General features: G+C 35.2%; 1 protein-coding gene across 1 annotated transcript in view; it reads left to right on the top strand.

Moving 5' to 3' along the window:
* Positions 1-1,486: 1,486 nt before the first annotated feature.
* Positions 1,487-27,311, top strand: part of LOC138703189 (uncharacterized) — a 123,761-nt gene continuing 97,936 nt past the window's right edge. Inside the window, exon 1 of the mRNA XM_069830871.1 lies at positions 1,487-3,130. Coding sequence (XP_069686972.1) covers positions 2,819-3,130 — 312 coding nt within the window. The 5' untranslated portion in view covers positions 1,487-2,818. The remainder of the gene's footprint in view (positions 3,131-27,311) is intronic.

Genomic DNA, 27,311 nt, shown 5'->3' on the forward strand with positions numbered 1-27,311 from the left:
GATAAACGGGATGAAAACTATAAAAATACGAAACTTAAAGAAGAAATCGAGTAATATCAGGTGATCTGAAAATAAGTAGAGCTATATTTTATTTTGATGAGATTTAATAGTATTAATTATAAAATTTGAAATTGTATTTATATGTCTTAACAGTTTGCATAATTTTAATCAGAACATAGCAAAGAATCCTCTATCGCATCATGAATTGCAAAAAAAAAAAAAAAAAAAAAAAAAAAAAAAAAAAAAAAAAACTGAAGTCTATTCAACCTGAAATAAAGCCTAAACGTATAATCATCCAAATCCGAAAGACCGAAATCAGTAACCGAAACTTGCCTTTATCTTCGTGAGATACAATGTGATTTCTTGAATAATTTCGAGGGAAAAATTGTTACGGGATCGGTATCAAACTCGAGATCTTTGGTTAAACGTACCAACGCTCTATCAACTGAGCTACCCGGGAACTCTACCAGACATCGATCCAATTTTTCCCTTTATATCTACAGACATCAAAGTGGGCTAACAACCGTCAAGCAACCAACATTGAGTCCACACTAACTCTGTGTGGCTTAAATTGTGGTTTTCTGTTAACTAACAGTGACGTGTATTATGCAAATCAAGCTTTCAGGTATAACTCCTTGTAAAGTTGAGTTGAATAATTTTTTCCTCGAAATTATTCAAATCAACTTTACAGAAAGTTATACCTGAAAGCTTGATTTGCAATGTGATTTCTTATCTAGATTTTTCTGGCTTTAATTTTAGGCCTACATTTTCTTTTACTTAACAGTATATGTACATATAACTTCATTTCTTCATCATCTGAAGATTGAGATTCAACACAGTGGCGTTCGTACATCATTTGTAAAGTATAACAATGTACATGTACATAACCTGTACTATTGTCCCCAACGAATGCTTAACCCTTTCTTACCTATAGATACCATATGGCAATAATTAACTTTATAGCATTTATATACTTGTGTGTTACATATGAAGGTAAATTTTGCTGGATAATTTCTATTTCAATACATTTTCATCAATATAGTTTTGTTTCAAATGTTGCCACTCCCGTAACTTGGTCACTGAATTGGTCCTAATACAGCTATTTGTTTCAACATGGATTGCTTGTAAATTTAATTTGGGTTAGAAAGGGTTAATACAATCACAAAAATACTCTCTGCATGAAGACAGTGCATAGATGATCATAGCGAGACCTCGCCAAGTGTGTGGGAGAGGGTTCTTCGCCTGTTTCTCGCTACACATTTCTCGCCAGCGAGCCTTATGGAGGGATGATAGTCAAAAGTGGCGACGGAAAAAGTAGCCATCGTTGTATACGATCTTTTTAATACCGTATTTAAAGTCTTACACTTTTTAATGCAAACAAATGGATTTAACTGAACTTGATTGCTGTCCTTGACGGCAACGTCTGACTGTCATTTCCTGTTCTGGCTGGTGGGGTTCGAGGCAGACCCGCAACACAGCAAGCCGCTTCTCGAGTCTCCACAGTCCTCGAAGAGAGTCAGTTCTCTTCCGACTTGGACAGCGTGAGGTGGCGAGAGTGGAGTTACCACTCTCACTTCCATTTCAGTTCCACCGGCAACGACGCCCAACAGCACGTGTTGTGTGAAGTGCAGGGACGTACGCGAACGTCTCGTGGAGTCACACGCCCGGGGAGCAGCAGAGTGCCGGTTGGAAGGAAACCTCACATTGGACTCTGAATTATGTGATAAGTGTGCATCGCGTATCGCAAAGTAGCTACAAGTGGCATAAACAGACTTTAAAGATATCATCTCTGAAATTATTTCGTCGATATAGCAAAAGTGACGCGTAAAAGTTCTACAAATATCGTGCCTAAAAATCTGTCGTGCATACAGTACAATGACGCACGGACCCCTACAGATACTCCGCCTCTGATAATTTTCCGTATACACAACAAGATAATCACCTTTACAAATATCGCGCTTGAATACAGTGACGCATATATCTTCTATGAACAATTTGTCGTGTAGACAACATAGTGACTCATAGAACTTCTACAAATATTGTTCCTCAACTTTTCGTGGCTGCAAAAGCGAGAGATCGACATAAATAAAGTATAAAAAGCTACAAATAAAGAAATTTAATTTTACTAAAAAACACTAAATTCAACAGCATAAATTCTTGAAGAAGTATAGTGACAGTAGAACATAACCTAAAAATCAGTGACAATAAATAACCGGCATGCTGTAGTATTTTCCAGGCGTAAAAACTTTCACATACGGTATATTCCCTTTATCACAATCGAGGAAATTCGTGTTTCAATTAAACTTCCTGTTATTCGCAAACAAACATTTGTATCTTACCAAGGAAGAGAAAATAGTGCAACTTTTCCTGCTCCGACATCTCTTGAGACACAGCCATGCCCTGCCAACAGTGACTGCAGTGCAACGCTAGAGCAGAGAAGGAAGTGAGATAAGATCGCTGTCGTAAATATTCCTGCTGAAAGTTAGGCCTAGTACGAAAGTGACGGTATTGCTTCAGAAGCCCAAGGACATCGTTTGTATGAAATTTTAGCTTTATTAAAATATCTGCAGATTACGGAAGACATTAACCTCAGACGTTATCGAGAGAAAAAATTACTCTGAAGATTTCTTAATAGATTTTATGAAGTACCTTCGTAATCATAAAACATTACATCATTTTCTGAAAATTATATAGTGTGAAACTGTGACTAGGTTACATAAAATACTTTATTTTTTATCAACTGCAAATATAGTGTGACGTTAATAATCTTCGTGATTAAATCACAGTGTAGCGTTAAGAAAAGTTTGATGCTGTTACGATGCAGAAGGAAATAGAAGAAAACCAACCGTCACTACGTCTGTGTGATGTGGAACGACCCTCTACGGGTTCTTGTGGGTTTCATCTGACACGAACAGCATGGGACCCTTACCCGTGGGTCAGTGGGGTGGAGGCAGGGTCGGCGGCGGAGGCGGCGGGTCTCCAATCAGGAGACTGCGTGCTGGAGGTCAACGGAGAAGACGTCCTGGGACAGAGAATCGGAGAGGTGGCGTCGAGGGTGCGTGCAAGAGGTGACCGCGTCACGCTTCTGCTGTGGAACGCGGGTTCAGATCCTCACACCGCGGCTACTAGCGTAAGTATGGGTCAGCAGGTGACCTAACTGTGCATGTGCGATCAGCTGTGCGTGAAACAAGACACTAACGAGCTGCTCCTAGCAACGAGGCACGACAACTTTTTTTTTTTGACATTGACATTAACAAACTAGAGACTTCCAAACTTAGCATACCGTAACTTATAAGTTGACACATTTTATGATATTATGAAACATGATACAGAACAGCAAAAAGTTTATTCCTTATTATTCTTATTATTTCATTAAGGGATTAGATGATTCCCGTACATTTTTCCCAATCTGTAATTCCCAGTGACAATTTTTCCCAATGCCTTTTTCCAAAAGATATTTTTCACAAACTGCAATTTCTCAAGACTACAGTTCCCAATTCTTAAACTGGCCACTTTCCCCAAAAGTCATTTGCATTTGCATTCCCAAAAAATTCAAACAACATATAATGTTCCGAAATTGTTTACTTAGAAATGGAAGATGATCAGTTACAAATGAGCCGTTCAGAGCAAAAGTGGTGTAAGTCAAAATTGGGTAATGAGGTTTAAAGTAAAATTGCTCTAAAATACGGCGCAAAGTAGCAATTAATATGGCCTTCTTGTTATCCACTGACTACTAATAATTTAAATAAATAGAATATTAATTGCTACTTTGCGATGTATTTTACAGAATGTTTACTTTAAACCTCATTACCCATTTTTGACTTACACCACTTCTGCTCTGAACGGTTCAAATAGAATTTGTGGCCAATGGATCTTAGGTAATGGAGAGTTCTGTTATCTTCTTTGTACTGGAAAAGTTGTCACCAGCTAGTGTCATCTTATAGCAGTTCGGTAATTCTCCTAAATGTTCTACATTATTTGGTTCTGTAGGCAGTTCCCTTCTCCTAATACGGCATAAAGATTTCTTGAGATTTTCTCGATCTGTAACTGGTTAAAATTCCCGATTCAACTTCTAAAAGTCTGTACGAAGAATTTGTATAGGAGGTATTTCTGGGTGTTTTTTTTATTGGGTTATTTTACGACGCTGTATCAACATCTAGGTTATTTAGCGTCTGAATGAAATGAAGGTGATAATGCCGGTGAAATGAGTCCGGGGTCCAGCACCGAAAGTTACCCAGCATTTGCTCGTATTGGGTTGAGGGAAAACCCCGGAAAAAACCTCAACCAGGTAACTTGCCCCGACCGGGATTCGAACCCGGGCCACCTGGTTTCGCGGCCAGACGCGCTGACCGTTACTCCACAGGTGTGGACTTCTGGGTGTTCATTTGCAATTATTTTCATTAGTTGAGCTATCAATTCTGCAATGACCTTTTCTTGGAACATGAGAATGAATACTTTCTTTCAATATGGTAATTTTTCTCCAACCCCTTGTGTAATTGCAGTAGCTCTGCATTCCTGTCTTCGATAGCAATACCAGTAATGTTTGTCATTTTTTGTGTCTCTTCTATAGTATACTGTACAGTATGTGTCCATTAAGTAGTAATTTCTTTGCTCCTGCAGGTGAAATTATAATCTGTGCCAAAATTATACTACAATTTCGTATTACACTACACCTAAATGGCATTACCATGGATACTCACTACAATAGGTACTGTACTTAGAAAAAACGAATAATTTAACAGTTCAAATATTAGATTGAGAAAATTGCCCTTGGTACAAATGTTTTGGGAGAAATGGCCATTGGGATAATGCATAACTGGCACTAACTTACTTACAAATGGCTTTTAAGGAACCCGGAGATTCATTGTCGCCCTCACATAAGCCCGTCATTGGTCCCTATCCTGTGCAAGATTAATCCAATCTCTATCATCATATCCCATCTCCCTCAAATCCATTTTAATATTATCCTCCCATCTACGTCTCGGCAGCCCCAAAGGTCTTTTTCTCTCCGGTCTCCCAACTAACTCTATATGCATTTCTGGATTCGCCCATACGTGCTACATGCCCTGCCCATCTCAAACATCTGGATTTAATGTTCCTAATTATGTCAGGTGAAGAATATAATGCGTTCAGTTCTCCGTTGTGTAACTTTCTCCATTCTCCTTAACTTCATCCCTCTTAGCCCCAAATATTTTCCTAAGAACCTAATTCTCAAACACCCTTAATCTCTGTTCTTCTCTCAAAGTGAGAGTCCAAGTTTCACAACCATACAGAACAAGCGGTAATATGACTGTTTTATAAATTCTAACTTTCATATCTTTTGACAGTAGACTACAGTAGATGACAAAAGCTTCTCAACCGAATAATAACACGCATTTCTCATATTTATTTTGCGTTTAATTTCCTCTCGAGTGTCATTTATATTTGTTACTGTTGCTCCAACATGTTTGAATTTTTCAACCTCTTGGGAAAAATGGTTTGGGAAAACTGTCCAGGAACGGATTAGATATTTGTCTATTCCGTCACACAATAGCTGATTTCATATTTTCACGCATGTTTATTATTATTATTATTATTATTATTATTATTATTATTATTATTATTATTATTATTATTATTATTTCTCCTCCATCTTCTAGAAGTTCATATTTCATTTTGGTGGGCCCCATACAATGTTTTGCATGATTTAGGCTCATAAACATGTTCTAATCATTAAATATAATGTAGTAAATTAAACATCATTAATAATAAATTGGTAACGATATTAAATCTTAATTTTAGTTTTGAATGTAAAGTGAATATACTTCAATATAAAAAGTTTTACGTTCTATTACGTTTCTGAGTAAAAGGATATTAGTTACCGTGTATTCAGACTTAACGTAAGGTTGTTTATATTGCCTTGCAGTTTTCAGTAGTCTGGTTCAATAGTAGCTGCTTTAAGTCGCAAGTTTAGCATAATATTAAATCTATTTCTATGATTATTCTTCAATACCAAAGCAGAAACTGGACACAAGTATATTGATGCAAATGTTGTATTGCAATTTCGAAAACATCCCGGTGCATGGATTGCTCGTGCAACGAAGATTGCTATAGGATCGTTGTAAGAAGCGCGATGTTTAAGCTCGAATCATAAGATAATTGTAACAGTTTCTCTTGTTTGAAAAACAAACCAATTCATGTCCCAAGAAGAGTTTTCATGCAATTTTTTTCAATTAAAGACCTGAATTGACAAACATCCTAAGTCCACTGAAGTAAAGTTTTCAGAACAACATAAAAACTATATATAGGCTTTCCATATACGAGTATTGAAATTAATATTTGTCTCATTCAAAAACACAGACTTAGAGTCGGACTTGGGATATTCTATTTTACAGGATGGTAGCCTTTGGAAAACACAGCATATGCCAAGTAAAAAGTGAAATTCTGTAAATATGGAGCTTGGGGTATTTGTCAATTCAAGTCTTCAATTGCAGAAAGAAAAATATTCCCTTAATTTTAATATTTATGAGTCAAGATATTCTTTATATTTCAAACGGTACTGGATAAAGAATTTATCATCATTTTTGCTAGAAAGTCACTGAGAGTGGGAAATTATCTAATTCTCGATTGACAACTCAGTCAGACCACAAGTTCAATTTATTTATGGTTACATCTATCTTAACCTGAACGGTGAACACTGTTGTAGTTGGACTCTGAAAATTTAATTTAGACAATTTAAGGAAACAAAAATATCAGATAGGCAAAACTTGCAAGCCAAGGAAGTTCTTCAGGCGAATTTCAAGAGTCCACTGCAAGGGGAAATGTCGAATGTATTGCTTTTTGCAGGAAATACAATTTAAACTTTGACATTCCCACTCTTTGTATGGTATACCAATTCTTCAACACGATGTAGATCTGGAGCTATCATCTTTCTTGCAGTGCAACAAAGTGTATTATATTCTACTCCCTTTGATCTATAGTACTGAACCTTCATCTCATTTTTCACAAATTTACGACATTCCCCCTTTTTGCAGTGGACTCTTATTTCTGCTAAACTTTGTGTCTCAAAAATACGACACAAGCAAAAAATACTGCAACCTACTGAGAAATATCAGACAACACAATAAAGCTACGTTTAATTAAAATACTATTTTAAAACACATCTTATTCCAGCGAACGCTCTTCAAATCACTGAGGGTCCACGGACAACGGATTGAGAAGCACAGTTCTAGTATATTAAGGAATCCGAACTTTAACCCATTTAATTTCCAAGAATATAGCGGATTGGAATCTATTAGATCTGTCCTTTCCTTGAATTCATATTTCAATTTCAGCTTTCATATTTTTGTTCCTTAGTTTTCTATAGGGCCTATTGTCTGAATTTATCCTGCTCAAATACCGCGAAATTTTTTATGCTCGATCGTGTTTTAACAACCTTACCGATGTTGTTGGTAGGCCTTATAAGTTAAACTTACAACATAGTGCGGTAAGTAAATAAATCACATCAGCTTTTACTTATTTACTTAAAAGTAACGAACTATCAGTGTCACGCACCACTATGTGCTATGAGGAAATAACTAAATGACTTATTATACCTGTACTCTTTCTAAACTAATTTACTGGGGTGGATATTTGTAAGAAAACGGGAATTAATGTAGATAAGACGTAAGCACAGTCTAGTATATACAGTCACAAAGCTTGAGTTGTTGAGGGTACTAGGAACAATAGACTGTGCCGGTATTATTTCGCATTGTCTGTAATGAGGCGATAATAACGATCCTAGTGGTCAGCAACTATCTATGGATGCATATTCCCTACATATTCACCTTCGTGACCGTATATACTAGACTGTGACGTAAGCGTGAAAACCATTTTTGACGACTTCTGATTGTTGCTCTGAGCGCCACTCGTGGGGTCGTGGCTGAACGCAAAATCATCCATGAAGTAAAAATATGTTTTCAAGCCTTAACCTATACCAGCATGCTATTTAGTTACACTGATGTATAATTAATGTGTAACTAACCTACTTCTTTGAAGAAATTAAATGTTCTATAATTTATTTTATTACAACATTTTCACAATCGCCGCCGAATAATAACAAATAAATAACACCTATCGACAAATACGAATAATAACAAAATGAATGACACCTGTCGACAAATAAAAAACGGCGATCACACATGAAAATGTTAGGGTCCAAAAACAAACTATTTATTTATATTAAAATGATTAATAATAATCTATTTTTTATTAAGATCGGTCAAAAATAGTAGGACTTTGCAGTACATGTGTTAAGTGCACAACAGAATCTCGAAAATAGAGAAGACTGGACTTCATCTCGTCTTCTCTAACTTTTCGTCGATTCTGTTATAATGCACTACCACGCTTGTATCGCAACATAATATAATGTTATTACTTATAATTTAATTAATTTCCTATGTATTTTTGTTGCAAATTCAATTTCTCGAAAAGAATTCACTTCCTTCTCTTAGATTTTGATTTAAATTTTATAGAAATTACCAATAATACAAAAAGAGGCTCTTTTACTTCAATATGAAACGTAAAATAGTTTCTTACAGTAGAACGTAAATAAAATGGATATGAATTATACAAGATTCTCCCACAGATTATCACTTAAGCCTACTTAAGTAGTGTAGTGATTCACAAAGTCAATGAATATTTCATTCTAATGTAACTGGAACGTAAATAAATATTAAAATTATTACAAAAGTTTAAAACTTAAAAACTTTATATTGTTAAAATATATTTAAAAAATGCAGTACTTTAAATAAGTCGTGCGGCCGTTTCGAAGTGTTTTGCTTCGCCGTTAACAAAACATTTCGAAATGGGCGTATATTTAAGGTGCGTTGCCTTTTAAAATATATTTTAACATTATGAAGTTTTAAAGTATTAAACTTTCATGATATTTTAAGTATTGAAAGTGTTGTAAAGTGAATTGAAATCAAGAAAAATAGTTTGTGATAAGCATTGAGTGATCTACAAAGAATCAGATTCTCGAAGAATGCCATTAAATTTCATATATCTCCTGAAAATTATGCAACACCCTGTATTATTTGACCTTTCTTTTATTAGCTCAGTAATAGCCGTCTGATGTTTTGTGTGTTCATAAGAGTCAGAGATTGCAGGTATGCCGCTATAATGTTTGCGAAAATTAGGAGTCCAGTTCAAACAGCTACTCTGATTGTCTTCCTGTTACAAATACATTAAATGTATCCTGTAATGTTGAAATTTATCTTCAAATCCAGCATCCCTGGATAATCAAATCACGACAAAATAATATCAATACAGATAACTACTTCACAACAGCAGAAAGGCGATCAGCTGATAAATGAAGGTAGAAATGAAAGAGATATTGCATAACTTCCAGGAAATACAGTAACTTTAATAACATTTGTGTAAAACTGAGGCTTACTCACCAATCAACCCTTATCTCAAAATACGTGCATATGTCATTTGCAGCCTAATAAAATACTTCACTGTTCTTCTGAATCATCATCACTATGCTACCTTAGACGTCGCTTGTGTCTGCCACAATGTACGTTCCGATGAGGATGATGATGATGATAATAATAATAATAATAATAATAATAATAATAATATTTACGGTTAATAGGGAAATATTGAACAATTCCCCTGTAACGTTTTTGTCTGCAAAAAAAAAAAAAAATCCACTTGGATTTGTCCAAATGTAAAACTGGGTCACTCGTGATTCGATGCTGTCTGCAGCTTTCGCTTAAGGGGTTAGGTACAGCTTACAGCAGTGAAATTTTGGAAATATTCAACATTTTTTTCTTCCATTACTGTATCTTGTACAATAATGAAAATTAGTATGTGTAAAATACTGTCCTGTTATATGAAAAAATATATACATTTTTGTGATTAAAAAAATACTTTTTTTTTTTTTTTTTTTTTAGAATTCAGTTCACTGTACAGTGATGAAGCGTTTCCCACATAACTCAAAAACTATCCCACATTCTGTGATGAAATTTTTTGTGTGTACTTATGCATGACATATCTACAATATGTTGCAAGATCACTTCTATAACTTTGATAGATTTTCTGATAAAAAATAAATTCATTTAAAAAATGGTCAAATATCAGTATTTTCTTCTAACATAAAATAAAAACATATTATTTTACATCTTGATAACACAACTTGTAACACTATATGTATTATAGATCTTTCTCGTGTTAAATTTAACAGACCGAAACATGTTAACAGGTACAGTAATATTTAACACGAAAAAGACATATAATACATATTCCGAAATATTATTTATTAAGGAATGTAGTTGTAAATATGAGTTTCAGCAATAAAATAAAAGAGAGAGAACATGAAAAAGTTAACAAGTTTATGCGTTATGAGGGAAACGCTTTATCACTGCACAGTGGACAACCACCATTATGAATTTATATATATATATATATATGTAAATATTTTTTTAAATCATAAAAATATTTTTTTTCATATAACAGAACGACATTGTTTCACAAATACCAATTTTCATTATTGTACAAGGTACAGTAATGGAGGAAAAAAATGTTGAATATTTTCAAAAATTTTACTGCTGTAAGCTGTACCTAATCCCTTAAAGGTGTTTTCTGAATTGGAAAAACTGATAGGTAGTTTTAAAATGTAAGAAAGATTTTGTCAATTTTATAGCTAATATATATCTGTAGGAAATGTTAGGCCTACAAAATTGTATGTTAAATGCTGTATGTTTAAATTGTTTATAAAACATTATTTAACTCAACTAATATTTCACCACTCTGCTAGTGTAAAATAGGTTACTTCTGGTTAGTCTTAATAATTAATAATAATAATAATAATAATTTGTTTATTTAATCTGGCAGAGCTATGGCCAGTAGTCTTACGAGTTAACTAAAATATAAAATCTCTTTATAAAATATTATAATATTAATTAACCGATATTAAGTCAGTCTTTCAATAAATATATAAATGCATTCGAATCCCGCCTCGGAAATAGACGGATATCCTTCGTTGATCTGTCCTGTCTGCGTCTCTGTGGGGGGCCTTACTCTCTGTTGACCACCGGATAGGGGCAGCCCATATGTGTGTATGTGTGCGTTCGTGCTTAAGTGTCCATAGAATCGTCCCCTTCCTTGCAGACATTGGTAGACCTATGTAAGGAGGAGGTTGAACGAAAATGAATGAATGAATGAATGAATGAATGAATGAATGAATGAATGAATGAATGAATGAATGAATGAATGAATGAATGAATGAATGAGTGAATGAATGAATGAATGAATGAATGAATAAATAAATAAATAGACTAAACTCAACAAATAGATAAATAAATACATATATAAGTTGATAGATACAAAAATAAATAAATAAATAAATAAACAAATAAATAAATAAATTCAATTTTTGTTAACATACCAAAATTTTAATTTTTTTTTTTATCTGAGCATCGGAAAATCAGTTTATATTCGTGGCAAGTGTAATGTATGGTTGAAAAAGACTGTTTGGAATCAGCTTTTCTAATTGTGCACCAGTTTACACCACCAACAACTCCATTTCTCTATCGCCATTTTATTTATTACTCTCATAAGATACGTTTCCCACAAGCAGAAAAATAGCCACAAATATATAAATAGTAGCCTACTTCAAATTTGACTAGAAATGTAAACTGAAAGAGATTACTATATAATAGATGTCTATCGAGAAGGTTTTCTCAGAATCCTAATGGAATTTAATTGGATTTTTCTGTGGGTTTCCTTCAGCCGATCATTGAACAAACGAGGAGCGAAATTCTGTATCTTACTGTAAGTTTACTCAAGAAATCACAATGACAACAAACGTCCTAATCGAAGGAGGAAAATAAATATCCAGCTCGAAACCATGTACTTCAAACGCTGCGCCCTAACCGCTGTTTATATCACAGCCAGAGAAAACATGCCTATCTCTTTCTGTGTAGTCTAGTATATCGTTCATCAATCCATTTCAATTCTGTCTAATCTAATCAATCCAATATAAACTAGCACACCCATACCAAAACAACCTAACTCACCCATTCCAATACAATCTAATTCACTCAATTCAATCCATCTAACTCAATCCATTCTAATCCGATTCAATCCAAGCATTTCAATTATCCTATATCCATCCCATCCTACTTAGTCACTCCATCCGTGGAAGCTTTTCGTACGCCTCGAGGGGTTTGTCTTAAGACTATTTGAGTTTGTCGACCTTACATTAGCCGATAGAGAAGAACAACGATCGAGAAAGCAAGACTAACAGCGCCCGCAAAGTCGAAAACCCGCACAACAGTGTTGTATACGTCGCGTCGTTGACGTAAAGACTGCTTGGGTGTGTTTCGAGACGTCGCGTCGCGTTGAGATCAATCACTCCCTAAGTCCCGAACGTCAAGCAGCCCTGAATCGCCACAGTTGTTTATACCTGACTGAACTTTTATCTACTTTGGCAGCTGTTATATATGTATAAACAATCAAGTAGCCTATTTGAAACATCATCTCTAGCTTTCAGTGTATATTAATCCCTTCCCCAGTTTTTATTTAATTACTAGGCCCTTATTAAAAGGCTAGGAATTTTCTTTTCATATGTTTGAGATTAAGTGTACAATCGCAAGTAAAAAGATATTAAGGTCACGTTTCATGTTTCTTAGAAATGCAAATTTATTTGAGAATTTTTTTTTTTTCCTATTTATATAACCATAGGTAGGCCTAATATCATACAATAGAACCAGAACATTTTGATATTATCGCCGCAGCCTCATGCTTAACATGTCGGCATCATACAATAACGTGCGGTGTGCTTTTAAAACATAATTTTGCCGACCGATTGTTGCTCTGTAGGTTTCACTCTAAGCGTCACGTTGTCACGTCTACTTCCTCGATAAGAATAAGCACTAGTTTGTTATATTGTTAAATGGCTATTTCATATACGAGTACGTTGACATTCTTAACTCTTAATAATAACACTTTAATAATAATTTTTAATCACATACCTTAATGTTCGTCCTCAGCACAAGACATTGCAACCTCGGTTTTAGTCCACGTGGATTAGACAAGTAGGTGTCATTTAATAATGGAAGCAGCTTATTAGTTGCAATATTGAAATTGAGGCGAGTGAGGAGCGGCGACATAAGAAATTGAAAACAATAATACAATTAAATTTCAAAGTCCTGCCGAATGTTATGCACGAGACCGCTCAAAGACCTGCCGAATGTTAACCATAAGAGCGCGGCGATAAAACTAAGATACTGTTCTCTTTTGTCTTTTTGTCTCATTTAAATATTTATAATGTTATTTATTTCAATGATGTATGTTATTCGAAGTTACGAAATCTTTCCACGCCGACCAAATGCTATTTCGAGAATGATGAGCGAGACTCGAAGCGCACGAGAATGACGAGACGAGACTCGAAAGACAAATGCAACGAACACAGCGAGCGAGAGTGGCAGTTAGTTTTGTTCATCTCTATAGCCGAACACGCAGTGGAGTTCTCGTGATTTGAAATCAGAACGAATCTTTACTTAAGAGAGTACAGAATATTATAACTACAAAGAGGAACATTCATATCATAGCCGCGATTCTAACCCACAACTTTGACCTCAGCTTAACGTTAAAGCTACGAGCCTTTGCCGTAATAAGAACAGTCATCATTTTGTAAAAGAGTTCAGAATCAGATACAGAGATAATCAATTCCCTGTTGTGAAAGTCGAGTATATCCATGCATGAAAATTAAAAGACAGACAAAGCAAAAGTTTCTTAACTGGAAATTATGAAAGAAAATTCGTGCACAAGCTTATCCCCATACTCTTCGCATGGTTAGCGAAGCGGTACGTCGTTCAAAATGGCTGTCAGTCAGTTGCTCAACCACTGTGTGTTGGAACTTTATTCATCTACTCTACAGAATACTCCGAGAGCTAAGAAATCGAACTCTTGCCTTGTTATCTACTTCTGACCATCTCTGTGACCTCTCTCTGCTACAGTGTAATGTTATGTAAATGTTCATCCTAAAGTTCGTATTAAAATTCTCTCTCTGATGAATATTTAACAGGGTGCCAGTAGATATGTATTTAGGATGAAGAAATCCAAAACTCATACGGCTATGGTGTACTCAACGACTAAGGTACAACTCAAAGCCACGGGCCTATGTTCGAATCCTGCATGCTGTACCGATGTTCGTTAACTGTTAGATATCTCTCATGCTTCCTAGGAGGAGGCCCGATGTCGAGCTGAACCGTGTGCCTCACTATGTTTCCGTTTTAGAAGTATGTAACGTCTCAAGAATGACAAAATTTTCGATTTATGCCAAGACTCTTCGGGTGGTATTCATAGACATTTCGCAGCACGCGCTACGAGCGTACTAAGCTAGCCCCGGCTATCCACTGGTTACTAGTACAGAATTCAAACCATATCCTATCGCTAACACTGGTTTATTAATACGAAAAACGCTGATAATCCACCGAAAGCCCGCGCTAAAAATGTCTATGGATACGGCCCTTCAAGACTATTATAGATTTATTAATTTGTCCTACAGAATGATATCTGTAAGTAATATTGCCAATTAATATTTGAGGAGAAAAATTTGCTCCGGCGCCGGGGATCGAACTCGAGTCCTTGGTTCTACGTACCAAGCGCTCTGACCACTGAGCTACGCCGAATTCAATCCACAGCACCGGAAGAATTCTCCTCCTTCAATGTTTCCCTTTGTGGCCTGATTCCAAGTTAGGCATACGAGGAGCATCGTTTCAAAACGTATTAAGTCCCCCAGTGGACGAAATTAAATTTGTTACTTTCTATTTATTTATCTTTCATGCTGTGAAGTCTGATGGTTCCAAGTCGTCATATTTGTAAACTGTTAAACCAGTACTTAAAAATGGTTTTGTGTAGTGTTTTGAAAACTTCTCCGGTTTGCGAGTAATCCAGTTTTTCGTCGTTCGTGTAAAACAATTGTAAGGGGCACATAATACGTTCTGAAACGATGCTATGTTGACGTATATATCTAATGTCAACTGCCATTATACTAGGAGCGCACTCAGCTGAGTGACTTGTTTGGCCGGGAGCGAATTTTTCTCCTCAAATATTAATTGTCAATATTACTTACAGATATCATTCTGTAGGACAAATTAATAAATCTATAATATTCTCATAGCTAGCAGTGCATATGTCTGTACAGATTACTGTGCACTTAACTGCGGATTCCCGGCCAAACAAGTCACTCAACTGAGTGCGCTCCTTGTATAATGACAGTTGACATTGGATACACGTCAACATATATATGCCTAACTTGGAGTCAGGCCACAAAGGGAAACATTGAAGGAGGAGAATTCGATCCGGTGCTGTGGATTGAATTCGGCGTAGCTCAGTGGTCAGACCGCTTGGTACGTAGAACCAAGGATCCGGGTTCGATCCCCGGCACCAGAGCGAATTTTTCTCCTCAAATATTAATTCTCTTAAAGACTGTCAATGCCAGAGAAAGAAAAAAATAATAAAGTTTTAGCTTATTCTTGTCTGTACAAGAACCAATAAGCCACGTGAAAGCCACAGTCGTGCTTTGAAATCCCACCTGCTGCACGGATATTTGTCCATTGAGAACTTTGTGTGCTGTGTTATTTCCAAGCTCATTTTATTTGCAGTTTTACACCTTAATAACTTCTTCGTTACTATTGGTATTTATGTCCATTATTATTAAAAGTTTTATACACACTTTCGTCGGGAAATAACTTGTAGAGGAAGTGATACAAATATGGAATACCATTTTTATTTTTCGTTTTGGAACCTACATGTTTGTGAAATGTTTCACATAAAGTAATTTTTATCTCGAAAAGGAAGGAAAAACGAACAAAATTGTATGAAACTTTTTTGTTTGAAATTAATGTAATCACTTACGGTTCATCCTATAGACAGCCGATAAGCTACAATTCACTTTTAAATATAAAATACTGTATGTTCAAATCGTGCATTTCCGTGAAATTCTCTAAATCGATTTTTACGTGTCTCAATACTTTCTAATTAGAGCTATACTTTATATAAGGAGAGAGAGAAAATGGTGGAAAAAAAAAGAGCTTTTCTCTCGTACGACTCATTGACGGCACATGGATGAGAAATGATACAATTTGTTTGTTTGCCCTGCAGATCACTTTGCTGTGTCCAGAGGGCACGCGGAAAGAATTTCTCGGACTCGTTCACTTTCCCCAGCGATGAGATCATAGGATTAAATTACCGAGTAGAGGGGGAAATTGAAGTTGTTTATTCCAGCGACTCTCCGTAACGCAGGATCTCAATTTAACGATATTTTCTTTTTAACTATAGAGACTCCAGAATAAAATAAATAAGACTGCGAAATAGTGTTAGTGTAAGAATGGCGTAAGGAGTATCGCAATCGAAATAGAACTGCTCCTTAATATTGATATTGATATTTATTCGTCAATCAACTTTACAATTCGTAGTTATGGTGGACCTTGACATTTCTGCTTTTCGATCCACCTTCCCTTTAATACATATCACCCTTTGATGTTAATATAATGCATTCCTTTGTCAAGCATTTCCTAGTTACTTCCTATTCTTCTGCTTTAACTGGATTGTTATTTATCCTTCCTTATCTATCTTATTCTCTCTCATACCTAGACTGACTCTTTTCCACTTCTCGCTTTTATATTTAATATTGGATATTCCTTTTCTTAATCATTTGTATTATTTATTAATTTTTTTCATTCTCTATTCTCAAATCTACTTAATTTTTATCGTTCTTTTCATTCTATTTTCTCCTGAATTATTTGTCTACCTTTCCATTTTTTTATTTACAATAGGCCTACTTACATCTGCTCCTTAATAATCGACTTAAACATCACAGATCTGATGAGATATGCGTAAAATTTCAATTCCGTTGGTAATAAAATACCATTCGAGTAGTAGTAGTAGGGTTTAAGAAGGGCGCGTCAGCTACTATGGCTATTTGCGCCCTTATCTAAAATTCTTAATATAACAAAGACATAAATAATATAATAATCAGAGTGCTAAAAGAACTAAAAAGCGTTGTCACGGTAAAACGAGGCACACAAATGCAGTATACAGTACATAAAGTGATTTCTACAGAATCATAAAAGTGAGCAATTCTACGACCCATATCATTCGACTAATGTACGTCCATCACATGACGATAGCGGACCAATGGTGGAAGGAATATCGCAGTGAAAATCTTATTGTTTTGTAGCGTCTTTATACACCACAAACCTCTCTCAAGATACTAGTATATCTAAAAATCGAAGTTCATTCCCTTTTATAAAAATGCACTAGTTAACTGGTTTAATCGGTTTATTTTACTATACTTTATCAACGGCAATGGTTATCTAGCGTTTGAGCGAAATGAAGGTCAAATATTTTGTTTGATTTATTTATAGGCCTATTATATTTTTGTGAATGTTTAATCATGTTAATAACAAAAAATATATCTGTAGTTGTTGCTATGCACAACTTCGCGAGATAGGTGCCTAGAGCGCTTTCAGAATAAGAAGGCATATAAGGCGGAGCTAGTTCAGGCCGGTCTATGTCGACTAGCCAATGCTAGTGAGGCGGTGTTGCCCAGTTAAATCGTCGCGAAGCCTCGCTGAAGTGTCGCGAATTTCTTTCTTTCTTGCGCGCACAATAGTTATACCCAGGATTGTATTTTAAGCTGTATCATTCGATAGAGCTTCGAAATCTTAATCTGACGGTACAAGAACGGAATTCGTACGTCACCTGGTTCGCATGTTATCGCTTAAACTGGCAATATGCTGTGAAGTCTCTCGCTGTAAACAGAGATAGATTTGACTTCTTTTCAAATTCAGACGTGGACTGTTTTCTGTGTGTAGCTAAAGCATAAAGGCTCAGAAGAGGAGGAACTATGGAGAAAGGCACCGAACATGAAGGACAAGTTTGAACAAACATGACAGACCTGCTACTGCAAAGCGAACTTCGATTATACTCATAGTCTACTCGACAGACATGAACCGAACATAGAACATCTTATGCCTGGCACTAATATGGGCAGTCTAGGAAAATAGTGAAGCAATGATAGAATGAGTACCGGAACGAAAATCGGTTAGTCTTTTCTACACCATAAATATCTCACAATAAAAACCTATTCATTTTAATAACATTACATTAGTTGGCTGACCTACAAAATATGACTACTATATGAAGAAGCAGAGCGTTGAAAATTTAATTGTTTCTTACCGCTAGTCTATTAAAAATGTATATGCGCTTTTAGACTTTCACGGTACACCTGTTCAGAAATAGACTCCATGACACGGTGGAATATCCAAAGTTCTATTTCTGAGTATTATATAACTATCACTGTATTAGCCTAGAATCAAAACTAATTCATGTCAATAAAAATTCTTAGTTAAGGCGTACATCAATCATATTTACAAACTCTTGCAGAAGGTTTGATGAGAAATTGGGTAGTTGCAGGATGTCACATCCAAGTATCTGAAAAAAATAACTGACTTCATCTTCGAGGAAAAGATAACAGAAGTGAGTCACATGTCCTGAACATTTGATACATAATTTATTAGTTATTTAGCAATATTTACAACATACGACCAGAGTGCCATATCTGTGTTTAAAGTGTGATAATTTGTTTCACGTTTTCCATAGAATACAGATATAATTTTCTTACGATGAAATAGAAAATGAACTAATTGTGGATCATTCAAGTCGGCCAATTTACAGGATATGTTGCAGCACAAATTAATCTCTCAAGATTTTCAGGGAACTTATCCCACTCTTTTGCTGACAAGCCATTATATTGTAATGATATAATAACGGCTATAAACCGAATGAACCGGGTTCCTGTCATGTTAGGAAAGCTAAGATTTATTTCCTTCTTACAGAAGCTTAAAAACTTGATGTCTGCAATGGAGGGGGAAAAAACTGGCCACCCTACCTCATTATCTCCTGGCCTAGTTTCCTCTTAAGTGGTGCATTGTTATATCACTTGTGAGGTTCAGATCTGTCTTCGGGTAGTTGACTGAATTAAGTCTAATTAGTGTAATACGTAGCTAGTCAGTGATGTATGCAATGGAGGAGGAAAGGAACTGACCACCCTACCCCATTATCTCCTGACTTATTTGCCTCATGAGTAATGCCTTATCAATGTCACTTATGAAGTTCAAACTTGTCATAATTCATTCATAATTATTTATTTATACTGGCAGAATTAAGGCCATAGGGCAGTTGTCGTCAGCAATCGCTGAAATGTGCAATGGGTAAGCGGTGCCGTCCCGTGTGCACTGTCGTGCAACAGGGAGAGATAGAGAGCATACCCGCTGGCAGCTGCGAAAGCACTATAGTGCACTGCGTTTTCCGCGGGTAAGAGAAGCTAACCCCAGCGTGCTCTGTGCTGACGACCCCTGCCATAGGGCTTTCTCTTACACTCTACCAGGTCACAAAGTATACAAGCAGTAAAAATTTAACAAAAAGTTGAAGAACAGAATACTAACATATTACAAATAAAATAATAATAACATAACTAAATCGACACATGAAAATAATACCATAATAGAAAAAAAAGGAAAATACATTGGAATACAATAAAAGTAACTAATTTAGTACAATCAGTTGACTAAACAACAATAATATAAATACAAATACAAGTCCCTGCATTATTATTATTATTATTATCATTATCATTATTATTATTATTATCATTATCATTATCATTATCATTATCATTATTATTATTATTATTATTATTATTATTATTATTATTATTATTATTATTATTCAAAAGTTGAATTCTTTGGCTTCCTCGCTCTCTCATGCTACGATTATGAACGAAATTGGCATTGACAAATGGCAGACTGTCTGGTTATGTCGTTATATCGCAAAGATAATTTTAATTGGTTTATTTTACGATGTTTCATCAACTGCTATGGTTACCTAACGTCTGAATGAAATTAAGATGATAATGCCGGCGAAATGAATCCAGGATCTAGAGCCGAAAGTTACTCAGCATTTGCTTTTAATGGGTTGAGGGAAAACCCCGGAAGAAAACTTCAACCAGGTACCTTGTTTCAACCGGGATTTGAACCCGGGCCCGCTCGTTTCACTGCCAGACATGCTAACCGTTACTCCAAAGCTGTGGACCCCTAAGTGAATTAAGATAATACAAAACAAATACAATAAAAAAGTCGCATGGAGTGCCTATGGAAAGGAGATACAAACACGGAAGGATTTTAAATAATTGAGATATGAACGCGATCTCGTGCAGCGATGGAGCGGAGTTCCGCCTCTGTAATGTATTCCCTGGTTTTAATCAAGACGGGTCATTATTCCAGACCCACAATGCACCTCGACTGCCGGTCCGTGACGGGCTGACGATTGAAAAACATGTCCAATGCCGCTACTGCATTGTGTTCGCCACTAATGAAACTGCCGACTGCCTTTCTATCCTACTGCTAGAATGAATTAGCTTCAGTTTATATAATTTTAACATGTGGACAGTATCTACTGTCAGATTCCTAGAAAACATATCGACTTTAAGGGGAACTATACAATCTGAAACGCAAAATACGCACGATGTACAATAATGGCAAAAAAAAAACCGGACCGACCTTTGTACCTGATTTCAGAGCCTTGTTCACTCCAGAGCACGATAGATTGGTAACTAAGACTTTCGTGGCTCGAATCCTGTCTGGGAAGGAAAATCTTTTTTGTTCCTTATTCAAATTTATTCCTAACACTTTTCGATTGCAGCGATATTTTACTACTTGAGTAACTTATTATTCCCAGAACATGAATTTTACCAGCAATCGAAAAGTATTGGGAATAAATTTGAATAAGGAATAAAAAGAAGTTTCCTTCCCAGGCAGGATTCGAACCACGAAAGTCTTAGTTACCAGTCCATCGTGCTCTGGAGTGAACAAGGCTCTGAAATCAGCTACAAGGGTCGGTCCTTTTTTTAGCACTACTGTACAATATTTCAACATTTTACTTTGTCATTACAGTTATGAAGTATAGAGAAATTACTGTAATGCTACACAATTGGTTTAGAGATATTCTGCAAACGCAAGTCTTCGACGATATCTGATTTTGGAGTAGTATTGTTCAGTTCTTTAACGGTGATGAGTAAAATATGCAATCATTTAGAGTCGACGTAATTGGTAATAAGGAGACCGTATTTTGGTGAGACGAATCCTAGCATTTACCATGGAATTACCTGACATTCTCTTTACAATTAACATAAACATATGCAAAAAACACGACCATATAGTCCATGGTCGGCAAAGATGATGTCATATAAAATATAGCCCGCAAAACACAGCAAAGGAGAACGTAGGAGGGAGGTATAAGAGGAGAAGGCTGTGAACACCTTGACTATTGCAAGTTTTCAGTGTGCAGAGACGGACAGTGAACGTACCGAACTGAGACGAAGTTCAATTAAGTTTGTGTCAGTGTATATTCGTTCATTTCTTTTTCACTTTAGTTTGATTTTATTTCTTTTTGCTGTTATTTTATACACAATTTAAACATTATTATAAATATGTAATTAACTCATTAAAATTAGAAATCAAGCTGCATGTAGCATATGATGACCAACTTAACTGAGCAAAACGACGTTTGTCTGTGATCTGCGAAATTCTCTTTGATTTTACAAATTTCATATAGGAAAAAAAAATTGTTCACATATACAGGGTATCTTAGGAGGAATGTAAAATATTTCAGGGTGATGTAGTTTGGTTTAATTTAGATCGATTTAGCCTGATATACGTATGTCCGAAATGTAATGATTGGAAAGATATTGATGGGCGAACTTTTAAATATAGAGAGACTTTATAGAGCTATTTCTACGTTTTAGAACATGTGATACGATAGATGATTGAAAATCCATCTCCATGATAAAAATTGTAGGATAAGCAGCCATGATTGGTTGAAACACGTCGTTCCGTACCGTTTTATTGGTCAAAAATAGTATGACGTAATAAAAGTGTAAGGTAAGTTGGGGTAAGTGCATCCCCTAAATATGAAAGTTCAACTTTGGTGCATAGTAACACCCGAGCTCTTTGTAGTTTTAAAATAAGATTTTATTGGTATATTAAGTGGTTAATTCTGTGTATTTTCATCTTGTCAGTTGCGTAAATGATCCAAGCATGTTTTATGAAACAAATAAATACCATTATAATGTTGAGGTTATGCAGTTGCCCCGTGATATGTAACTTTCCGTGGTAATGGATAGAACAGGCTTGCAGAACAAGGCGACGATTGTGGCGTTGCGTCACTTATCGGAAACGTCACGCATTCCTTCCTTCTACCCCCGCGTCATTGACTTGGTAGCGGAGGGGATTTGTATTCAGTGTCTGTGTTATGTGATTGCGTACGGGGCACAGTGACGTCATTCAACCCCAGTGTTCTGTGAGCGGTGAACCAACGCTTTCCCCATGCTTTCCACCCCTCTCTCGCCAGTTCTGTAACCCTGAGATACAACATAATCAAGGGGCAAGTGCGTCTTCTCTGTTCTTTGAGCTACAAATGCACGTTTCAAATTTTATTGTATTAATGTTTTCTGATAAGTTACATATTTCGGCAATAAACGGTGTTCAGGGAGTAAGATTAAGACTCCCCGAGATGGCAGGACGAACCTCAAATGAACTACAGAGATATGGACTGAAGTTGCATTTGCTCCAGAAATGCACTTACCCCAACTCATCTTAATAGCACAGTCTACTATACACAGTCACGAAGCTTGAGTTGTGAGGGTGCTAGAAACAATAGACTGTGCCGGTACTATTTCGCATTGCCTGTAATGAGGCGATGTTAGCGATCCTAGTGGTGAGCAACTATCTATGGATGCATATTTACTGCGTATTGAGCTTCGTAACTGTATATACTAGACTGTGTTAATAGATAAATTCGTTCGGGGCAAATTCATTACAGAAATCACACTTTTTGGCTTCTTTATATTGGCGTACACCGATCGAATAGAGAGAATAACTAAATAAGGGAATGAAGGAATTTATTCACGCCAAGATGTTTTCAAGTAAACCTACTCAAAGCTCTGAGCTATCTAATTTTCAGAAGACTGTCTTACTGAAGAAAGCTACACTTGACATTGTAAGATTGTACATTTAATTGCAGACCGTAAAATAACATAATCATGGCTTCTGTCAAGCGACATCGCATGCACGTGTAACAATTACTTGTGAAATGGCTGAGAAATAATTCAAAACGTCACAATGTTGACACGTAAATGGGAAGAAATGTGTTTCTCAACATCTTTCATGAAAGAAGCAGACGCTTCGTTAAATGAAATATTATTTATTCATTACTCAGCCTGAGAGGGGCATCCTTCATTTCTTGCTTCCTTTAAATTATCATCTTTACTAATCCCAGTCTTCCTATTTATTTTTCTTTATTTGTTTCTTTATTTTTTATTTGTTCCATTTTCATTCTCATTTTCGATTTCTTGTTTAATTTTATTTCTTCTGTTCATTTCCCATTTTTCTATTAGTCTATTTTCCTTCTTCTTCTCTTATTTTTCACTTTTATTCTCATTTTTTGGTCCTTTCTTAGGTCTATTTCTTTTTCCTTATTTCTTCCTATTTAATTCCCATTTTTGGTTCTCGTTTATTTCTCTTTCTTCTTTCCTTATTTCTTTAATTTGCATTCAGTTTAATTTTTGTTCTTTTTTTGTTTATTTATCTTTCTCCTTTTCTATATTTTTTTCGGTTTTTATTCATTTTTTGGTTCTTGCTCATTCTTCTTTTTTATTTTTTACTTCTTCCAATTTTGTTCTCATTTTCTATTTCTTGTTTACTTTTCTTCCTTCGTTTCTTATTTCTTCGGTTTTAATTCTCATTTCTTTCTTTTTGTCTGCTTTTCCTTCCTGTTTCCTTATTTCATTTTATCCTCATTTTTAGATTCTTGCTTATTTATTTTTCCTCTTTCCTTATTTCTTCCGATTTCATTGTCGTTTCTCGTTTTTTGCTTAGGCTATTTTTCTTTCTTTTTTCCTAATTTTTTACGTTTTTATCCAATTATTTTTGTTTCTTGTTTATTTATTTCTTACTTTCTTCTTTCTTTCTTATTCATTTTAATTTTTGTTTTCTGTTTATTTTTCTTTCTTCTTTTCTTAAATCTTCCGTTTTCACTCTCATTTTACTCTTGTATATTTCTTTCACTTCTTTCCTTATTTCTTCTGTTTTTTTTTTCATTTTAATTTTTGGTTTCTTGTTTATTTCTTTCTTCTTTCCTTTGTTTAGTTCTCTTTCTTCATTCTATTTTTCTTCCTATTTCATTCTCATTTTTATTTTATATTTACCTTATTCTTCCTTTACTTCTTTTTTCCCCTTCTTTGAAACCTTTCTACTTCGTTAATTCGTCTTTCTTTCTGCTTAATTCTTTATTCCTTTCTTATTTTTCACCTTTACATTGCTTCATTTTTATTTTTTTTACTTCGTATTCCTCGCGCCCTTTGAACCAACCACTGTCTTTTTTTTTCACTTCTTAATATATGTCATTTTATTTCCTCATGTATTTTCCCCTTCAATTCCCTGGTTTCTTACTTCTCTCTTATCCCTTCTCTTTCCTTGTATTCTTTTCTTTACACCGCTTTCTTTCTGTCTTTCTTTCTTTCTTTCTTTCTTTCTTTCTTTCTTTCTTTCATTAAGTTTCTTACTATTGTAAAAGCTTACCCTTCCTCATTTTTTCGAGACACGTTGACACCACACATTGTACTGACAAATGATGATGTATGGTTAGAGTTGAAGCGAAGGAGAATCTCGACCTAGAACAATATAATAGCCCACATCACATTGCCATCAGACAATACCGGTACTTATATCTTTAAACAGGATGCAATCCTATGACCATGGTATCCACGCAGCAACAACACTGCGTCTCACCTGCTATAGATACCTCGGCTTGCAGGTCAATAATTTCTACAGCATGAAATGGACCCCCCATGGGATAGCAGCAATGTTTCAACTGTCAAATTCGTATGATATATCTCTTGTTATATTGATTGCATCACAGATTAACACTCGCATAATTCGGCGACAGTCACAAACTCACACTTCAAACTGAGTAGCCGGTATTCAGTCTAAGTTGTTCATTTCCTGGAATTGTGCTATGTAGTACATACAATTATTTGTCGTATTACTGCAACTCTTACAAACAATTTCCATTACATGTTCAAAGTTTTCAGACCGCAACTTGAGTCTGCGGTAGAGATTCTTGAGTAGAAACGTTAACGTACTTTCTATTAGTAAGCAACATCGAAAGTACGACCAGGTGGATTCTGCTTTACCTCTCCACAACTGTTCATATATTTCTTCAGTGTCTTCCACCAACATGTATAAATTCGGTAAGTTGGCTATGGACTACAACGGTTCAGATACAACTTTGACGTTTTGTGGAGACTAAGATCAGAAATTCGCTTCCTGACCCGGACATGGATATCTGTCTGTTGTCAACAAGATGCCCTGTGCGGTCTAAAACCTTGGTTTTTCGCCACCTCACAGTTATAGAAACCACTCAGTATCTCTCGTGTAGTCCGGATTTGTGCGAGGCCATGGTTCAGAAAAACCAAGGCTTTAGGCGGAAGCCTGGCGTCGTGCCAACTCCTTCCTCATGGGATCCCATCACATATATGTGTAGAGAAATTATCCGAGAAACCAAATCCTGACCAGAATAGACTGCCTAAGGATAGGTTTATATGATATTTATTTTATTACAAACTTCTTGAAAAGTGTTTCTAACTTGCACAAAACATGTTCCGTATAAAATGTTTGTTATCAACTTATTCAGAACCGAAATCAGACACTGCGGAGATGAGCGTACACATATACTTACTTACAAATGGCTTTTAAGGAACCCGCAGGTTCATTGCCTCCCTTAAGCCCGCCATTGGTCCCTATCCTGTGCAAGATTAATCCAGTCTCTATCATCATATCCCACCTCCCTCCAATCCATTTTAATATTATCCTCCCATCTACGTCTCGGCCTCCCCAAAGTTCTTTTTCCCTCCGGTCTCCCAACTGACACTCCTACATCTATATTAAGTATTAAATTACATAATTCTGATTGTTGTCTTATGCAGTGTAAATGTCCGATTATTAAAGATTCCTCTGAAGTTAAGTATTTAGGCATAATTTTCGATAATCATTTAAAATGGAACCAACACATTAATTACCTTTGTAATAAATTACGTAAAATAGTATATTATTTTGTTTTATTGAGGAATTGTTTGTCAATAAGTTTATTACGTACAATATATTTAACTTTATTTCAATCGGTAATTATGTATGGAATTATAGGATAGGGTAGCTCATTTAAATCCAATTTTAATCCACTTTATTTATTACAGAAGAAAATACTTAAAATATATCTTCATAAACCTATTGATTTTCCGTCTCAAAATTTGTTTCTAGTCTTTAATGTACTTAACGTAAGGCAAATTTATTATATTGTATTAATAAAATTCATACATAAAAATCGAAAAAATTTTGAATTGTATTCTCATTGTTATGAAACAAAAGGTATGAATTCTTTAAGATTGTTTGAACCAAAATGCAACACTGTTACAGTATTTATTCATAGTAGTAATTTAGGCGCTAGAATATATAACACATTTATATTTAAATATCCTAATCTTGTCAATTCTAATAGTTCTAGTATTAAATTTAAAAAGTTATGTATGGATTTTATAAAAATTGAAAAATTGTAAATTTAAATTTATATACTATAATTGCATAGTAGACATAAGACAAATTGTATTGTATAATTATTAATTTCAATTCAGGAATCCGCCCCTGAGCACTAGTTCTGCTCTTTTAGGAGCGAGCTAAAGTTTTTCTGTATATATTATATTTTATGTTACGATTAATAAATAAATAAATAAATGAATAAATAAATAAATAAATAAATAAATAAATAAATAAATAAATAAATAAATAAATAAATAAATAAATAAATAAATAAATAAATAAATAAATAAATAAATAAATAAATAAATAAATAAATATGCATTTCTGGATTCGCCCATACGTGCTACATGCCCTGCCCATGCGTACACATATATCAGATTTAATAAATAAACAAAAACTACCTTCTGCATGTAATTTGTCTATTCTTTCGCTCATAATAATTGGTTGGTTGGTTGGTTGGTTGGTTGGTTGGTTCTGCTGTCCGTTTACTTGCTTCGTCCACCGGCCGCGATCGTTCTTTTTGTTGGTTGGTCGGTTTGTTCATTCGTTGTTTGTTGTTTCGTTCGTCCGTCATATGGTTCATTCCTTTGTCAGTTGATTCATTCGGTCGATCCGTTCGTCCGTCTGTCC

Source organism: Periplaneta americana, chromosome 7 (assembly GCF_040183065.1).
Source record: "Periplaneta americana isolate PAMFEO1 chromosome 7, P.americana_PAMFEO1_priV1, whole genome shotgun sequence".
Classification (NCBI taxonomy): Eukaryota; Metazoa; Arthropoda; class Insecta; order Blattodea; family Blattidae; genus Periplaneta; species Periplaneta americana.